Source organism: Lacerta agilis, chromosome 8 (genome assembly GCF_009819535.1).
Source record: "Lacerta agilis isolate rLacAgi1 chromosome 8, rLacAgi1.pri, whole genome shotgun sequence".
NCBI lineage: Eukaryota > Metazoa > Chordata > Lepidosauria > Squamata > Lacertidae > Lacerta > Lacerta agilis.
In genome coordinates, this window is record NC_046319.1 from 76627534 (window position 1) to 76647527 (window position 19994).

A 19994-nucleotide genomic window follows, 5' to 3' on the forward strand; every position below is an offset into this window, starting at 1 on the left:
GGCATTCAAAACTTAAGGCAGCACCAAGTCTGTGCATATGAACCAAATGGCCCACACTTATTCAGTCCAAATCTTTTGATGTAACATTCTGCATGTGAGCTAATATATTAAAAGTAAGTTTCTAAATTGTTTTCTGCATTTCAAGCAAAGTTATTACCTCCTTAGCATTTATTACCAAGAGACGTTTTGCAAGGTTCTCTGTCTTAAGATGGGTGGGGTACCCTTTACAGCAGAGGGTCGCATTCCCTTCCAGCGACCACATTCTCAGAGTGGCGACACTAAGGCAAAACTAGTAGAGAAGTGAGTGTAACATTTATCATGGTATAGCACACCTCTATTTTCCATCCAGAAAAGCAAAAGGCATTAATGGTTCGTATTTGGATATAACATTATAGTTAGGTAAATATGCTGAAGGAGAGTTTGAAGCAAGGCTGGTGATGGATGTGACCGGGGGAAAGTCCCAAGGACTAGACAGAGGCCTGGAGGTCCACATATGACTGACTGACACACACACATAAACAAACACACACACACACACACGCCTGAGGTAGAACCGAAAAAGCATCCAAATGAACCATAGGCTGCCTCATCCACAGTTTAGATGCATTCTGAACAGGAGCACATGCACAACCATCAAGTTTATAAACGTCACTTCTGACTCTCTAAACCCAAGTAACAAATGAAAGTTAGTATTAAGGGTATAAAGCAAGAGGGAACATTGGACTAAGTGAGGATAGGAGACATACTTCGCTTCTGTAGGAATCAAGGTTTAGATGAATGGGCGGGAAGGAAGAGAGCTTTCAACATAACTTTCCCCTCATACAGCAGGCATTCATAAATTCCTTGGATGTGGGAGGAGAATTACGAAAACCTGTTCCAGGTCAGTTCATTTTGGAGTTGGGGGTGTGTGCTTCCAGTCCAGAATCTGCTCAAATATGCCATGCTATTTACAAAAATAAAATAAAAAAATAGATGAGGGTAACTCTGGTTCATATGGAAGCATCTTAAATACACATGGTTTGTAGAATTGCATTTGCAGGGGAACACAACCTGTGGCCCTCCAGATGTTTCTGGACTACAACTCCCATCATCCCTGATTACTAGCTATACTGGCTGGGCTGATGAGAGTTGTAGTCCAGAAACATCTGGAGGGGTGCAAGTTGTGCACCCCTGGCTTATCCAAACATAAATTCCAGTCTGCCGAAAATGTTGGTTACAAATGTAAAGAAAGGAGGAAAATCTTGCAGTGACTCAGGCTAAATTTGCGACCTGTCATTCAGTTATTAAATTTCAAGGAAAACCTGCTAGTGAAAAAACAGGAAGCTAGGACTGTAATCCAATTTCAAAACCATTGCTTCCTTGGGACCTTAGATTTTATGCCCAGCAATACTTTACCATCGAAGACCAGTAGCCATTCTTGATTACTCTCTCCATTCAGAACTTTTCCTTAGCACTGCTACATGCCACAAGGCAGCTAACCACGTCTGAGAATAAATCAAGTTTCCCTGAGAATAAATTGGGTTCAGAGGCTCCGCTGCCAATCTGCTTTCTAAAGGTCTATTGATCTGCAGGGAGAAATCTTTTTCAGAAGAGAATCTTCCACAGGTATAGAAAATTAAAAGTGATGAATTCATGTGCTCACTCAAAAGCATTCAGCTGTTTTACCAAATCAGTGTGGCCAAGAAAAAGGCATCTCAACTACCAATATATAAAATTTTAAAAGCCCAACTTTTCAGCCACAATAGAAAATAACAGAGGATAAAATGAGAACTATAAATGACACACACAATCTGATTTAAAGCAGCCATTTATCCGCAATTTCAGGTTTTAACTTCCGCTGTGAAATGCCTGTTTCTGGGGAACAAAGGTGCTCTGTATCTTTTGCCAGTGACATCTTGATGGACTGAAGCTTGCACATTAAAATAAATGATTCTATGTGCTGTAATGCTGTCCTAACAAGAATGCCTGCTGATGCTGCATCCCCACAAAAAACTTCTAGATTATTAGTCATGATCAAGAATATCAGCAACTTTGCTTGTAGCTTGGTGGGTTAACAAAGCAGAACTCCAACCACCGAGGAATGAACAGTTTCAACAAATGACCACATGAAGCCACAAGCGAATGCCACTCATACCACAATGTGAAACCACAGCCAAGACCCCTCCTTATAAGGAGGAAGTGGGGGACCAGACTGGAAGGCTAAGGGAGCAGTTTAGTCCACATAGTAGCTAACAAGACTCTTCTCGTTTTTGCTGTGATGGAGAGAGCAGATCTTTCACTTAAAAAGTATACTTTGCAGTTTTAGCCCCAAGGTTCACAGAGCATTCATCCTAGGGGGACACACATATGCAAGGATTTCTTTTAAGACTCCAAGATCAACCTGGAAAATAATTAAATATTAAAACAGTCCACAGATGTTATCCAATTTCACCTACCATTGCTTCCAGGTATAAAAATAATCCATATTCTGTTTGAACTTCCACAGTCAGGCACATTATGTCAATTATTGATGCAGCAAAGAGGTGAGCTGATGAGGAGCGGCGTTTGGAAGACTATCACTTAGATGAGGTAGGTTTTTAAACTAGTGAATTAGGTTTAAGCCATCACTGAAAACTAGGATTCCACTTTTTATCCACTGGACTCATGATACAGGTTCAATAAGCTTACGTATTATTGATATCATAATTTATGCTCCTCCAAGGAACTTAAGGCAACGTACTCATTTCTCTCCACCCACCTACCAATCTCTTCACTATAACCCTTTGAAGTAGATTAAGCAGAGAGTTCTTGCCTAGCCCAAGGTCTCCCAGTGAGTTTCATGGCTGAAAAGGAAACTGAAGCTAGGCTCCCTGATGCAAACCCAACATATTAAGCGCTGTGCCACAACCACACTTTCAAATCCTGGCTTTTAATTTAGTTTAGTGGTTTTCAGTCAGTGTTCTGTATAACTCTAAGGCTTCATGGTGTCTTATTAGGGTTCTCTCAGGTGGAAAATCAGCAATGGTGGACAGGGTTCCCTGAAAAGCAGCTTGTGCATCACTGCTGATCTTTTCTCTACAACATGTAGCTGTAGGAGAATATTAGGTGTGTTCTGGATCAGATTCATGCACAGTGATGGCAAAGCCCCATTGGAACAAAAAGCAAGCCTAGATCATGGGTCTAGAATCCCCTGCAAAAGCAAACAAATTGATCTGAAGGATTCCCCTAGTACAGTGGTTTTCAACCGGTGTGCCATGGTATCCTGGGATGCCTTGAATGATGGCCAGGGGTGCCGTGGGCAACACTGGCCTCTGTCCCTTCCCTCCCTCCTCCAATGCCCTCTCACATCTCTGTCTCCCAAAGGTTTGCACAGTTGTTTGTTGCAGCAGCCCTGGCTATAAGCTCCCCAGGCAAATGCTGCCTCTGGGGCTGGTTAGAGGGTGCTGGTTGCCAGGAGCTGAAGCGGCCTCGGAGTAAGCAAGCGAGCGAGGGAGGGAGGGAGCCAGTCTGCTTGCCTTTGCTGTTGAGAATAGACAGACAAGTCCCAGGCCCCTGTGAGGCAGGATGAGGAGGCACCTCTCCTTGGGGCGGGGCAGCTCAGAGGCCAGGGGCAGGAGCAGCAGCTGTACAGAGGACTCCCAATGAGAGAGGAGAGGAGAGGAGAGGAGAGGAGAGGAGAGGAGAGGAGAGGAGAGGAGAGGAGAGGAGAGGAGAGGAGGCTGAGCGAACACTCCACAAGGGAGGGTGTTCAAAAAAGGGTGAGAAACTGCCAGCTCTACAAGCAAGGGGTGACATAACAGGGGTGCTGCAGAAAGAATGCAGTTGGTCAAGGGAGCTGTGGACTCAAAAAGGTTGAAAACCTCTGCCCTAGTATAAAAAACACTGTCCTAGCAACAAAAATGAAAGTGTCTGAAGATGTACAATTAAAAGCATGCAATAGCTAATTGTGTGACCAAGCAGCAAGGTTAGAATATAGGTGTGTCATCTTTCCTGCCACAAAACCCCGGGTATGTACACATGAAAGCCACATGAAAGCTTTCATGGTGGAGGACAATCTGGATGGCTTTGGAGTCAGCAAGAAGACGACGATTATCTTGATTGGACCAATGCATAAACTTACCCACCCACCTGCAAGTGGGTGCCCTGTTGCAGCATCAACCCAAAGCGTCTAATTTTAGAACCTCCTTTTCTTCACAGATCCTGTCTTGGCGTAGGAGGCTGGGTTTATTTGTGACCAGAGGGTGGGGGCCTTGAAGCCAAAGTTCTACGATCCTTTCCTTAGGGTAAGCCACTGTTCTTTGTCTCACACACATACCCATCTGAAAGATTACCCTGGCCTACCTCTCAGGGTTAGAATGAGATAATAAAGTGAAGCACTATGGAATGCAATGTTAAATGCTAGTATTATTACTAGTACAGATCCATGGACCTGGACTATGAGCCTTGTTTGCTCCCTGCTCCTGGGCTTGTCAGGAAAATCCCAGGCACCCAGAAGCCTGTGCTTCTTCAAATTTTATGTTGACAACAAGGAATCTGAAATATTTGTTCAGCCAAGCACAAGGGTGGTGCCAAGCAATCTGAAACTCACTTCCTCAAATAAGAAGAATTCAGGTCATTTTCTCCATACCCCACTCTAATCCTGTTCTCTTTCAGCCTTGGATGAGGTCCTGTTAATGCAAACTTTCAAAGGTGGGTCTCTATTTCTACACTGCCAGGATTAAAGGAGAATATTGCAGCACTTGGAAGTCTGCATTGGAAGAGAGAAAACAGTGGTGCTATCCACAGGGTATTTCACTCCGCTGGGACTACAAGATACGGAAGCACTAAAAAAAAAAAATCGTGTTCTCATAGCTATTTATACAGTACTGTCTGAATACATTACCACCAAATATGTTAAAAGCAGCTGAAGGGAACAGCTTTACATGCAATGTGGAATCATCTTTCTGATCTCACAAGACACCCTCCCTTCCCCAAAATGCAGGAAGCAGTGAAGAGGTAGACTGCTGTAGTGTCTGAGCGTTAGTGTCTGATGTTGGGCTGGTATGGTCTTGGGGTGGCCAGCATTTCATGGCCATTGCAAGACCAAATGAGAATGCCTGTTACCAGCCTTGTGAGACTGGGACTTAGGAGATGCTATAAAAGGCCTTGTCCCACACCATACAGCCTCTGTTTGGAGGCTGGGTAGGAACACTTTAATGGTGTCCAAGCTGCCTGTGAATGGGCATGCTTTTTCACCTTCCCTGGGTGAAAATCATTTTATGTATGGTGTAGTTCATACTTCATCAGATTCAAAGGACCAGTGTGACAGCTGGCACATGGGACAAAAATGAAGTGCCCAGAAATCCCTGCCTTTGTAAATAATGAACATAAAGAGCTCCTCCAGGGAGGGAGGGAGAGGTGTCTGTACTTGGCTAATGGGCAAAACAACAGAGCAGGGCTGGTCCATTGATCTGTGCAACTGGTGGACGGTACCTGCTTGCAGCTTAACTCCACTCTCTGTGCTCCTGCATGAGAACTTTACTGGCTTTTTAAGTCTCAAGCACAGCACCCAAGCAGCATATAAGCGATGAGACAGCCAGGCCAGTTGCATATGTACAGGGAGTATGAGTTCCCCAGCCCATTCCTCTCCCCTAACTTTTACGAATATTCACAGCTGAACTTTTATATACTTAGTAATGATTGATAGGACTGAAGCTGCTTGGTACAGAGTCAGACAACTGGTCCATCCAGCTTAGCACTGTCTACACCAGGGGTCCCCAAACTAAGGCCCGGGGGCCGGATGCGGCCCAATCGCCTTCTAAATGTGGCCCACAGACAGTCCAGGAATCAGCGTGTTTTTACATGAGTAGAATGTGTAATTTTATTTAAAATGCATCTCTGGGTTATTTGTGGGGCATAGGAATTCGTTCATATTTTTTTTCAAAATATAGCCCGGCCCCCCACAAGGTCTGAGGGACAGTGGACCGGCCCCCTGCTGAAAAAGTTTGCTGACCCCTAGTCTACACTGTGTGGCAGTGGCTCTCCAAGGTTTCATACGAGGGACTTTCTCATCCTTACTTGGAGCTGCTGGAGATTGAATGCAAGGCAGGTGCTCTGCCACTGAACTATGGCCCTTTAAATCCATTATCAATCTCTTCATTTTCACCACAAAGCAGTCAGTTACACCAGCGGGACAGAAACCCAGAAACATGGCAACTGCAAAGCATTTTTAGTCAATGAATTTAGTAGCAATATGGACAAATCCTTCTTTTTTTAAGAAATTATATTTTAGCTTAGGACTTGTTTCCTAGTTTTCTTTGTGACTGCTGAAGACCAGCAGGAGCACATCCTCTTAACACCGCCTAAGAACCAAGATCAACAGCATGAAAGCTTGGTAGCTTGTCCAAATTCATAGGGAAACTCCCTTCAGATGCAGATTTGTTTGTTACAGCGCTTCCTCGGCTGATTTTTGAAAACGAAAATGCTAGGACCTCTCTGGCTGGGTGTTGAGGTTAAGATATGGTGTAATAAAGCTTACTTGTTTCACTCTAATGATGCACTGTTATCTATTTTGAGAATCCAAGGCAAGGAATTATAAACCCCCTTATTTTGTTCTGTTATCTTCAGAGGATTCAGTCAGGCACAAGCAAAGCAGAAATGCCTCTGGCCAATTAGGAACTCCTGACTTAGTTTTTAGTATGCAAACATATTCATTATCACAATTATGCAGAAGGGAACACAGTCTACAATTCCAAACAACCACACAATTACCCCAGTGACTCTGAAAGCCTGAGAAATGGAGGAAGCAAAAAACTAAAGATTTACCCTATGTTAACAAGGGTGCTAATTCAGGACAGAAATCCCAAACTATGTCTGGTATCTCTGATTGTGCAAACAAGCTCCAGGACCTAAAACAAAACATTTGGAGAACTCATGTTCCATGATTCATGCCCTTTTTCCAGGATACTTCATTCCTGTCCCCACCTTTCCTTTCCTCCCCACACCACCCCCATTATGTTTTTTCTCCAAGTCAGCCCCAATGTTTTTTATATTTCTGCACACCTTGTTTGCTCCCTCAAAACTTCCTGAGTCCTTCCTTGAGAGCATGGATGGCCTCACAATGATCCATACACTCTGAGAACCAAGTTCACCAGGAGTATATGAGATTTCCATTAATAGGTATATCAGGTCTTTGGTATAACTCATATTAGTATGAACAGTACCACAAATCAGCACTTTACTAATTTCATCTGAATCTACTTCTGGGAAGTTGGCATTGTTAAAAAATACTAAAGATGTTTACACACAGGGCAGGTTTTCCACTCAGATGAGTCATCTGCAGCTAAACCCTAAGGCACGAGAACTTTCAATAAAGCTGCAGTATTCATTTCAGGTAGAGAAATCGCATGGCAGATTCTTTGTGTAGTAAAATCTTGAGTAAGAATAAATGTGTCTTGTAGTCAAGGCTTCCCTGTCATTGCTCAGAAGTTGCACCTAACAGGACAGGTGCATCTTGGACTCTGCCCAAGCGCTGCTCCTATCTGCAGTAACCTGAGATGATTGCAAAGGCAAAAGGAAAGTCTATTCTCTCATTAGGATAGTAAAGAACAGAATGCACTAATTTCACTCTGCAGTGACTTATTTCCAAGTACCCTAAAACCAAATCATAATGCTTTTGTTACGTACACACTATTTCAAAGCAAAAACAAAGCACTCTCTCAAATTATTGAAAGGGGCTAAAAAATCAAATGATGGGGGTGAAAATAAATATTGGGAGTGAAATATTGCATTCACAGTATTAGTGCGGGAAGCAAAATGGAGCTACCAAAACTGTACCATCAACTTCCGAGATATAGGAATTTTGCAGACACAGCAAGAAAGTGAAGGCCCTTAAAGCTTTTTCCACTTGCTGAACTGCAAAAGGCAGTTGCTCTCTGCTTTAACTAAAATATTGTGATAGTACAACAGAGTAACAGCAGCCCTTCGTAGTGGGAAGGGATTCATCTTGTCAGAGCCATGCAGAAGCATCAAATAGGAATACTTTACACCCGATAAATAAAACTTAACATTTGACATTTTATTATGTTTTTATATTCTGCTGGAAGTCGCCCAGATTGGCTGGGGAAACCAAGCCAGATGGGTGAAGTATAAAAAATAAAATAAAATTACCACTACCACTACTACTACTACTACTACTACTACTACTATTAGTTACAGGTGGGTAGCCGTGCTGGTCTGCCATAGTCGAAACAAAATAGAAAATTCTTTCCAGTAGCACCTTAGAGACCAACTGAGTTTGTTCTTGGTATGAGCTTTCGTGTATCTGAAGAAGTGTGCATGCACATGAAAGCTCATACCAAGAACAAACTCAGTTGGTCTCTAAGGTGCTACTGGAAAGAATTTTCTATTTTGTTACTACTACTACTACTACACTTTCTGGTACCTACTCAGGAGGGAGAAGTATGTTCTGATCTGGCAGCAATGAAGGCATGAGAATTTAAATATAGACGGTATGACAGGAAATAAAATAAAACAGCATGCAATTCATCTATAGACTGCTCTAGCATAAACGACATTAAGTTAAAAGCCTCCAAAGCACAGCAGGCATATCCTTCAAATACTGTTGAAACAATAAACTGTTTCACTTCTCTGGAGATGCTAATCTGTTTGTAGAACATTCCCTTTTAATTCTTTAAAACTAATATAGATAAGAGAAAATGATGTTTAGAAAGTGTTTAGTATAAATAATGTTTGGAATTTATTTCTGTCCTTAAAAGCAATCATTTGCCACCACCACATTTTTCTATGAAATCCATTGCTGGCTCTTTTTACCCAGAATTCAATGCATAACTGAAGTGACATTTTACCAATGATCTTCGATAAAGTTTGACCAAAGGTCAGGGCCGTCTTAAGCATATCCGGTGCTGTGGTTCAAAGATCCCTCCGGCGTGTGCCCCCTTGCTTCCCAGACAGAGTTGCTGACCTTTTTACAGCACTGGCGGGCAGGGCTGGAGGGCAGCTCCTCCAGCGGGGAAGAGGTGGAGGCTCAGGGCATGGCGCTGCTTCAGCGTGGTGGGCGAGGGCGCCGCGCCCAGCCTCCGCCTCTTCCCTGGTGCCCATGCCGCGGTGGCTACAGCAGGCAGATGCTCCGGGTGCAGCGCTGCTTTGGCATGGCGGGCAAGGGCAGCGAGCTGATGCCAGGAGGCGCCACACCCAGCCTCCGCCTCTTCCCAGGCACCCTCCAGAACTTGGCATGAACTTGGCGCCCTGCACCACTTGCCTCTATGGGCAAGACACCCCTGACAAAGGTACACATGCTACACTGCTAAACTAAGGTACATGCAAGAGCATTCATAGCTACTAAACTATAAGTTTCCCACCTTTGCCCACCCACCCACCCACAAAATGCAAATGGAGCCATATACTCTTTCTGAGCCAACCGGGGCCTTCGCAGATGAGAAGTGGCATTGAAATAAACTAACAACATCTTTTGCTAAAAGAGCTTACCTGTTGCTTCAATGTATTCAATGCATCTCTCGATAAAAATGGGAATCGGCTTCTCTGGTGTCACTACAGTGGACAAAGGCACCCCGAAATAGTTGCTCTCCCATGTAGCCTTTGTGATAGATGGCCGAGGCTTAGGCTTTGGTTTCTGTAGAGAAGAATTTACCGGAGTTAATATTGTTGGAAACATACAACATTATAAATAATGAAGCAATGGATTTAATGAGGCTTTACCTAAGTAGCCAAAAGGTCAATAATATAAGAAACTGGGACAATAAAAGACACAATTTAACTTAATATAAGAAACTGGGACAATAAAGGACACAATTTAACTGGGACAATAAAAGACACAATTTAACTCAGTTGGTCTCTAAGGTGCTACTAGAAAGAATTTTCGATTTTGTTTTGACTATGGCAGACCAACACGGCTACCCACCTGTAACAATTTAACTTGTTAGTCAAAAACAAACTGTACTTCCGATTATACATATGCGCTCAATTTGCTATAAAGCTATGGTTGCTATTGCTACATAAGTGGAATGTGAGTTCATACAACTATATATAATGCTTTAAAAATAAAAAGGAAACATTTAAAAATAAAGCTTAAAGGGAAACAGTTTTAAACTACTTGGAATGATACCACCTGCCACAGCAAATGCTACACAAATGGTTTCACAGTAATAAAAATAATTTGAACACCAGATACCTTTTACACCTGACTGGCAGGCAGTGAAATAACAGCAAATACAAAATCCAACAAGGAAACTTTCTGCACCTCCTCTTCCAAACTAGAATGCTATGGTGCAAGCTACATTTTGTTCACTTACAAAAAAATGCTGTGAAGCCAACAGGTATTTTCTTCCCACAGTGGATAAAGAAAAGTGAACAAATAAGGGTTGTTTCCATCTAAACCAGTCCTATTCTCAAGCAACAATGTGCAAAGAACAGCTAAGAGCAACAGGCAAGGAAAGGCACAAAGCGTCAGGTCAAGTGACATGTTTTTTCTAAGACAGCGATTCACAAACTCTATCCGGGTGAGCCTTTGAGTAAAAGGGGGGGGGAGTGTGGCCCCACGGAAGTTTACTTGGAGCACCAAGAGAAAGCTTATACTTCAAAAGCAGGAAAAACAAACCACAAGCAGCAAAGAGAAAAACAGAATGGCCCACTTAGGGAGAGATGGAAGGGCAAATGCATCTTCTCAATATATGGCTGAACTTCCCCTAGGGAAGGAGTAGCCAGCGCGATGCCTTCTAGACTCTTATCAGGTCCAGCTAGCATGGCCAATGATCAGGAACGATGGGAGTTGTAATCCAGCAACATTTACTGTAATTTAACTGCTAGCTAGAACCTCTGGTACTAGAACAAGAGCCATCCTTTCAAGGCTGCAAAATTATTTTGTTTCATTTTTCATTAGACTATTTATCCACCCTTCGTCAAATTCATTTTATCAAATAAAATTCAATTAACAGCAGAAAGACAAATGTTACTTCAAAAACTCTAGCAGCCAAAGTATTTAATGTTTTTGAAACCAATACTGTATAGGGCTTGCAAAAGTGTTAAATGTCATATTTTAAAATCCTTGGTTAGTGGAGTACCTGAAATTCCCCCTGACACAGTTTGCTCTTACACTCTCACTTGCGCATTCCCATTCTACCAAAAGTCTGGAAAAAGTCATAATTCCATTAAGGTGGGTGGGAGGCAAGTTTCCCTATATTTTCAATTCCCATTTTTCTGCATTACACTTAAGGTACATGGTACCTAAAGTCTCAGCTGGGTTCTTCATTTCTTTTCCTAGGCAGATTTCCATGGCTAATTTTCCTTTAAGACCTGTGCTCCAGAAACTGAAGCAGCTCTCTTTTCCTGTAGCTATGACCTATGGTGACACAACAGATATTACTATTACACCACTCTGCAGCAGAGATGGAAAGTAGGAAAGCAGAGTCATTCTACTGGCTTTGCTAGATCAGCAACTTTTGGCTCTTTCTGTGAACCGCGCCCCACTCAGCCAAGATGCCTTGCCAGCTGCAAAGCATCCCTGAATGGCAAGGAGTGTTAAGTGAGATGTGCCCTCCACTTCAGTGTGTATGTGTGTGTTTTGAATCAAGCGCCTCTGTGCCAGCACAGGGTGTGGAAAGTTCCCAAAGCTGTTTCCTTTCCAAATTTTAATATGAAACTGCTCCCCCCCCTTTCTCCCACCCAATCCCTTTTCCTTTTATGTATTGTCTTTTTATCATAAGCCTGAAGACAGGGGGTGTCTTTTTCTTAGTAAGTCTCCCTAGGAGCATTTTGCAGCAAAAAAGCAAGGTTGAAATACTTCTGACTTAAAAAAAAACACTTTTTGTGCTGTTTCGCTATTGCAGGTAGACATAAGAAATAGCAGATTCACACATGACATGGGAGATTGCATGCAGGAGAGTTACTTACTGTATTTTTCTGTGTATAAGAATAGGGGTCCCCCCCCAAAAAAAAAATTAGGTTTAAAATTGGGGCTCGTCTTATACATGGGTAGTGCTGAGGGGTGTTTTCTTAATTTGGAGTCCCCCCAAATAGGGGGCGTCTTATACACAGGGGCATCTTATACACAGAAAAATACGGCATTTCATTTGTCTGTCAGTTTTTACAATAAAAAAATTCAAAGTGACATGACAATAAAATTACAATGCATAAAAATAAGAAAAACTTGGAAGCCATGACAACATTGTTGTTGTTCAGTCATTCAGTCGTGTCTGACTCTTCGTGACCCCATGGACCAGAGCACGCCAGGCACCCCTATCCTCCACTGCCTCCCACAGTTTGGCCAAACTTATGCTGGTCGCTTCGAGAACACTGTCCAACCATCTCGTCCTCTGTTGTCCCCTTCTGCTTGTGCCCTCAATCTTTCCCAACATCAAGGTCTTTTCCAGGGAGTCTTCTCTTCTCATGAGGTGGCCAAAGTATTGGAGCCTAATAAACAGAAACTGATCATCCAGAAACCAGGTCCTACCCACACTAAAATATGCGCCACCATAGGAGGCAACATTAAGAAATGAACAAAAAATCTAACAATGGACAAAGAGGGCACCAGGCACATCATCTTAAGAAAACCATTTTATAGATTGGTGAAGGCACGTTACCACAAAGGCCTGTCCTTTTTGGCCATCCTCCACCCCTCCTTTGGGTGGGGAACACAAGAGAAGGGCCTCCCATGAAGACTGCAGAGTCCCAGTTGGTTCATATGAGGAGAGGCAGTCCATGAGCTATTGTAGTCCCGAGCTGTACCGGGCTTTAAAGGTCAAAACCAGCACTTTGAACTGAGCCCAAAATCTAATCCGTAGTCAACACAGCTGGGTTAAACTCCCCATGCTGAAACCTCAATCTAAATCCCCCACTTCTAGTAAAGGAAAAAACACACAACAATGTTGGTTGATCCTGCTATGGCTGCCATGTGTAGTTCAGTCGTCAGTATTTGCATTTAAAAAACAACAACACTAAAAGAAGGAGTTAGCAGTCAGAGTACTCCCTCATGAATTAGCTCTGGAATGTGCCTAATGATGCTATTGCTATTTGGGTTCTGGGACATCACATGAAAACCATGCAATGTCAATTGGGTAGCCCTGATATCAATATATTTTAAATATATTGCATTATCTATCAATGTCAGGTTATCAGATAATGTTTTTTAAAAAGAGGTTTCTTTAAAATTCACTTTATCTTAAAAATAGTTGTTCATAATATTCTCTCCAGATGAGGAAGTTGGCGGGAAACCAGGGGAAGATGGACGCACTGCACTAATTGAAAAGTCACAATATGTAGTGTATGACTCAACTGCAAGGAGGTTTCCAGCTTGATAAAAAGGGCTATACAAGGGCAGGTGTTCTGTTATTTTGAGCTCAAGAGAGGAGATTAACTCACTCCTAGCCAACAGCTTCCCTTGAAGACATCTGTTGAACCATGTGGCCCCAGGAAACTTCCCACCCTCCCAACTCCACTCCTCCATTGTCTATACCCCATTCCTAGCAAAAAAATTGATCACTTCCTGTTTAGTCTGTTTCCATATAACTTCCTCCCTCCAGAGCTCTGGTGACAGAAGGATACGTAGAACAATACAACAACAGGGGGAGGGGTGGCAATTTATTTTCAGATACCAATGACAGAAAAGAGCTTTTCTGCCAAAGACATTAGAGAGCATATTAAGAAAATAAACCAGGTAACTGAAACTTAACAGTAAGAGCTTATGCCCTATCCTTTCCTAATGGATGCACCAATCATCGGCATTAATATGCTCCATGGTTGCTATCAAGATTATACCTCAACAGAGGCTTCAAGGAAGGAAACCAAGGCACAAAATGAACACTCAACCCTTCAAGATTAAGCAGGATCGCTTCCAAATGACTCTTAAGATCCATCTGCTCTCTGAGTTCCCTGATACCATTGAGGAACACTGGACCAACTAAAAACATCCATTCTGGCAGCCTGTGAACAAACCATTGGATACCAAACCAAGAAACACCAGAAATGGTTTGATGACAATGATAGTGAGATTGAACACATTATTGATAAGAAAAGGAAGGCCTTTCAGATCTGGCAAAGATATAGAAACTAAGAAAGAAACCTATGCCAATGCTAAGGCTGAGGGTCAGAGAACTAAAGAACACCTGGTTGATTAAAAAAAGCTCAAGAGATCCAGCACTTAGCAGACACTCATGATGCAAAGCGTTTCTTTAAAGCCACAATAAATGGGCCAATAAGTCATGGCATATGCCTCCTACGCTCAATAGACGATACTACACTTATTCTGTGAACTGCCCTGAGACCTCCGGGTATAGGGTGGTATATAAATTCAATAAATAAATATTAATAATAAAAGATAAAGAAGCTATTGCATTGTGCTGGAAATAACATTACCTGCAACTCCTTAACTGCAACTCCCCCGTAGCTGCTGAGGTCCTCTCACAAATTCCACAAAAACAAAACGGAGATCAGCTTGCAGTATCTCCGTATCTGAGAGAGTTGTGTGCAGCTATTAACCAAATGAAAAACAACAAAGCGAGCGGACCTGATGGGATGGATACCTGCCGAAGTCTTCAAAGTGGGCGGAATTGAACTTACACAACATCACAAGCTCATCAAAAAAAAAATCTGGGAGAGAGAGGAGATCCAAGCAGACTGTAGGGATGCCAAAATTATAAACCTTAAAAAAAAAGGAGATAGAACGGATTGCAGAACCTATCAAGGCATCTCTTTATTAGCTGCGGCCGGCAAAATTATTGCAAGGATCTTAGCAAACCGTCTCCTAACTATGTCCGAAGTGACCCTTCCTGAATACCAAAATGGTTTTCGACCTAGAGGGACAGTGGATATAATTTTCACTACTCAACAGCTTCAAGAAAAATGCAGAGCAAAACCAGGCATTTATCGACCTGATTAAAGCTTTCAACACTGTAAACAGTACTGTCCTATGGACTGTCCTTCTGAAAATTGGCTGCCCAGATAAATTTGTGAACATCCTTCGGCTCCTCCATGATGTGACAGCAACAATCACAGATAACAATGGCTCTCAAAGTGAACCATTCACAATGGGATCAGGTGGTTGTGTTATTGCCCCAACTCTATTATTTTCATTGCCATGATCCTACATTTTGTTGATGGGAAACTCCCCACCAGGGAAGAAATCATATATCGAACAGATGGAAAGCTCTTGAGTAGACTGAAAGTAAAGAGTAATGTTACCATAACTTACGTTATAGAGCTACAATAAGCTGATGACAACGTAGCGTGTGCACACTCAGAGGATGACCTCCAAGCCATCCTAAATATCTTTGCAGAAGCCTACAGATAGCTTGGTCTATCACTCAACATCCAAAAAACCAAAAGTGCTGCACCAACAAGCACTAAACAACCACTCAGCAGTGCCACAAGTGTCAATCACTTCTCCCTGGGCTCCTCCAAAAGGGCTGACATTGATGCTGAAATCCAGCATCGCCTGAGCTTAATGAGTGCAGCTTTCTCCCGATTGAAAAGCAGAAGATTGGGACATTCACAGGAAAACCAAAATGCTTGTTTAAAAAACTACTGTACTATCAACCTTACTGTATGCTTGTGAAACATGGACCACTTATAAATGCCATCTGCAACTTGAAAGATTTCATCAATAATGTCTCCCAAAAAAAAATTACATATCACTTGGGAAGACAGGAGAACTAATGTCAGTGTACTGGAAGAAGCAAAGACCACCAGTGATCAAGCATCTTCACAAATGGATATCAAGTATGTGATGCATGAATTTACAAGGCCCCAAGATCGGGATATTTATATATCATACATGCTAGAGTAAAATATCAGTTGGAACATTAAGATTCATACAAACATCAGCCAAAAATGGCAATACAGCAGAAAGGAGTTGTTATTTAGTCTAGTAAAAGTTAAAAGGTCAGAACCCTCTTCAAGGGTAGCTTACAAAGAGCACATTACAATAGTCCAATCTGGAGGTTATCAGGGCATGGATCGCTGTTGCAAACTTCTCTTCCTCCAGGAAATGCTGTAGCTTGAAATAGGCACTCCCAAGCAATGGTGGATCATGGTGCATGCACCTCCAAGCTATGCACCTGCTCTTTCCAGGGGAGTGCAACCCTGTCCAGGACAGGTGGTATTCCTGCTTCCTGGTCTCAGGAACTTTGAAGATATAGCACCTCCATCCTGTTTTGATTCAGTTTCAATTTGTTGGCCCGCCTCCAGTTTGCCACACACTTTTTTGCTCATTCTTTCACACTGGACATATAAAAAACTTTGTTGAGCCAGAAATTAAGTCCCCCATGGCAGATTATGTATCCAGATTAAACTAATTCAGCACATGCTCTTTAGGAAGCTGCCCACATTAATGCAAAGATGTACTGCCTAAAGCTACAGAAGTTCCCCCACCATCGCAAACAAATCCAGCAGGCAATGCAAACAGGACTATATATTTGATCATGGCCTTAACAAACAACAAAAGGAAGAAACAGCAAAAGGAAACCTACCATTTAAAAGCACTGATGATTTGCAATCAACACCTCAGCAGAAGAAAAGAAAAAAGATCTAGTGCTGAGATGAGATAGGAGAGTATAATTGTGAAGACTCAAATGAGTGAAAAGCTTTCACACTGTACATCATTTTAATGATGTACAGCACAGCAGGAGGAAAGCCTAATACAAATCTCAAAGCTATGAATTCCCCCCTACTTCTTAAAGTAGTAAATGGGATGCAATATTAAGTGACAAAAGCATGGGGGGGTTCAATCAACTGGCAACATTTCTCTCTGTTCGCCAACAGAAGCATTAGTAGAAAAGTGATGGAATACCTAGCGCTCTGCAGCTATTACTTCAAGGCTGACTATAAAGTGAAACGGGATTCCAGCCTCATTTCCCTGGCCAGGCTGCCCAAGGGAGCAAGACACAACTATCTAACTTGGAATGAAAACCTAGACCAAATCACAGAATTAGTGTAAGGGCTCAATGTAGCTACGACCATTTCTAGCCACACACTTGACCAAAACAGAGGCATGGGCAAAAATGGCATGCAGCCACCAGAATATATGCCAAGCTCCCCCTGCTCCTGGACGTTTAAGACCTGCACACAGCTTTCTGCTTTGAGGCCCCAGACAAACAGGTGAAAATGTTAATAAAAATGCACACTCCATCACAATAAAGGAAGGGTTGAAAGCTCAGTGGCAGAGCACATGCCTAGCAGAGAAAGTGTCCCACATTCAATCCCCAGCAACTTCAGTTAAAAGAACACATGAGAACTGAGAGGAAGGCATGTAACATCTTTGCTCCCCCAGCAGCTCCTCCATCAGCCTCCAGGACTGTGAAAGACAGCAAGCAGCAGCAGCATCTACCCAACAAGGAAGTCCTGTCCTGTGTGGGACTAACATGTAGCTTCTTCAACAGTCCAGTTCCAGGCCAGGAGACTCAGTTGCAGAATGCAATTTGTTTCAACATCAGAGAACAGGGGTGGGGGCTTACATACATACACCTTTGTCCTGCTGCAGTGACTACTGTGTCAATATCTATTTATTGTGTTTCACATACAGTGGTACCTCGCAAGACGAATGCCTCGCTAGACAAAAGGCATTCGCTAACGAAAGGGTGACTTGCAAGACGAAATTTCCTATGGCCGTGACTCGCAAAACGAAAACGTTTTGCATTATTTTTTCCCGTAAGACCGCGCTTCCTCCAACCGTGCTTCACAAGACGAAATTTCCGCTATACGACAACACTTGTGGAACGAATTAATTGTCTTGTGAGGCACTACTGTATCTAGTAAGCCACCTCAAGAGCTTCAGTTAGTAGGGAGGGCAAAAATACTGGTTTTGGCAGCCAGAAGGATCAGAAAGGAGACCCTGGACAATATAGCAGTGAACTGTAATGGAGAGGCAGAGTTCTAAATAGACTATAAGCTGTGCTTTTGCCTCTATTTTTTATTCAGATTTGTCATTGCCAATGGCTGTTGTTGTTCAGTCGTTCAGTCGTGTCCGACTCTTTGTGACCCCATGGACCAGAGCACGCCAGGCACGCCTATCCTTCACTGCCTCTCGCAGTTTGGCCAAACTCATGTTAGTAGCTTCGAGAACACTGTCCAACCATCTCATCCTCTGTCGTCCCCTTCTCCTTGTGCCCTCCATCTTTCCCAACATCAGGGTCTTTTACAGGGAGTCTTCTCTTACCCCTTCATGGATCACTGCCTTGTCGTGGCGAAGGGGCTTGAATTACTCGGGGAAGCTATGGACAGGTCAAGATGGACAGGTCATAGTGGAGAGTTTGGACCAAACGTGATCCACCTGGAGAAGGAACTGGCAAGCCACTCCAGTATCCCTGCCAAGAAAACTCCATGGACAAAGACAACAGGCCAATGGCTAGTACAATAAAATTATTTGGATTGGATTGGCATAAATTAATGGGACAGGCAGCAGGTGATGGGAAAGATCCCTGCTTGAGAACCCTGAAGAACTGCTGCCGGTCAAGAGTAGACAACACTGAGTCTAGATCAGGATTAGCTAATCTGTGCTCCCCCCCCCCCAAAAAAATGTTGTGAGTACAGCTCCTATGCTGACTGGGGCTGCTGGGAGGTGTAATCCACTAGCATTTGGAGGGCCTCAGTCACCCCTGGCCTACAGAGACCAAGAGTTTGACCTCGTATGAGGCAAATTCCTAAACTCACATAATCACAACCAGGGACCTAACAAATGCTTCAGTCATCAAAAGGGTTAAAAGCAAGAAGTCCCTGCTGGAAATACCATCACATCAGTGCCTGCCAGATGTCTGAGCCTGCTACCCTCAACCAGGCATGTGTCTGTCATTAGGGAGCCATTAAAATGTTGCACAGCAGCAGCAGCAAGCAGTCCAGCGAAGAGAAAGCAACACTATTCCAGAATTTACCTTCATTTAGCCTAGTGAATTCTTAGCTAGAAAAAAAACATTAAGGAGTCCTCTGCGCTACACATTTACACACATGTATTTTGGCTTGGGCGGGGGGGGGAATCACATATGCCAGATGATAGATTTCACCAACAGTACTACTGAAGCACTAAGCAGAACCATTTGAAGATCTATGACCATCCATCACAATAGAACTATTCTTCATACTCACTGCATTGTCTTTAAATGGCAGGCAGGCCTCCCAGTTCCTCTTGCATGCTTATAGCTTCTACAAAGCAGCAGGTGCCTGAACCTCAACACAACATTAAAAGGATTGCAACAAAAGGACTGCAGAGAATGCTGTTTATTATTTATCAATATGTTAGAGACTCATTTGGAACCTGCCTCAGGACTCCTGCTTCCTGGCTCGTAGCCAAGAAGAAAAGAGTGTGGAAAACAGTGCATAAAGAATACACAACATATTCATCATACAATCAAGTATCCACCAAATGTTTAATAGGGTAGATCAGTGGTTCCCCAATTGGTGGTAACCCACCCAGGGGGTCTGTGGCACCATTCACATAACAAAAACTACCACAGATATATAAAACTTTTCAAAAGTAAGGGGTCCACGGCTTGGGTTTTGGAAAAACAAGGGGTCCGCAATACTTAGCTAATTGGGAACCACTGAGGTTGACCATTTCACATACCCTTCTTTGTCTTAATTCTTCAAGGAGGAGCTTGGGAAAGTATGGATTTGACTGAGACAGGAGGGTGGGGGACAAAAAGAAGTGTGTGAGTATTGCCTGAAATTTGACACATCATTTATGTTTCCTAACAAACCACTTTTGCTGGCTCACCTTAAACCATGGCTTGTTTTTGATTTGCTGATACTGGCCTGCTAGGGAGCAACAAGCAACTATCTGTGGTTCAGACCTAGTGGAAAGCCAAGGCTTCTTGATCCTGCTCACACCAGAGAGCAAACAGAGCAGGAATTGTTGAGGCATGTGCGCCAGCACAGTAGTGGTTCACAGTAAACTATGGTTAAGGCCTGACTTATTATGTATTAACATGGGCAGTGAGAACACTAGATCACTTTGTAACAATTTCAAGAAGTACTCTGAAGAGCAATTCACACAGCGAAGCTCATAACCAATACAT

At 42.9% G+C, this 19994-nt stretch overlaps 1 protein-coding gene across 1 annotated transcript in view; it reads right to left on the reverse strand.

Moving 5' to 3' along the window:
- ARHGAP35 (Rho GTPase activating protein 35) overlaps positions 1-19994 on the reverse strand; it is a 59469-nt gene that overhangs the window by 31141 nt on the left and 8334 nt on the right. The window contains exon 2 of the mRNA XM_033158418.1: positions 9466-9610. Within this exon, the coding sequence (XP_033014309.1) occupies positions 9466-9610 (145 nt within the window). The remainder of the gene's footprint in view (positions 1-9465; positions 9611-19994) is intronic.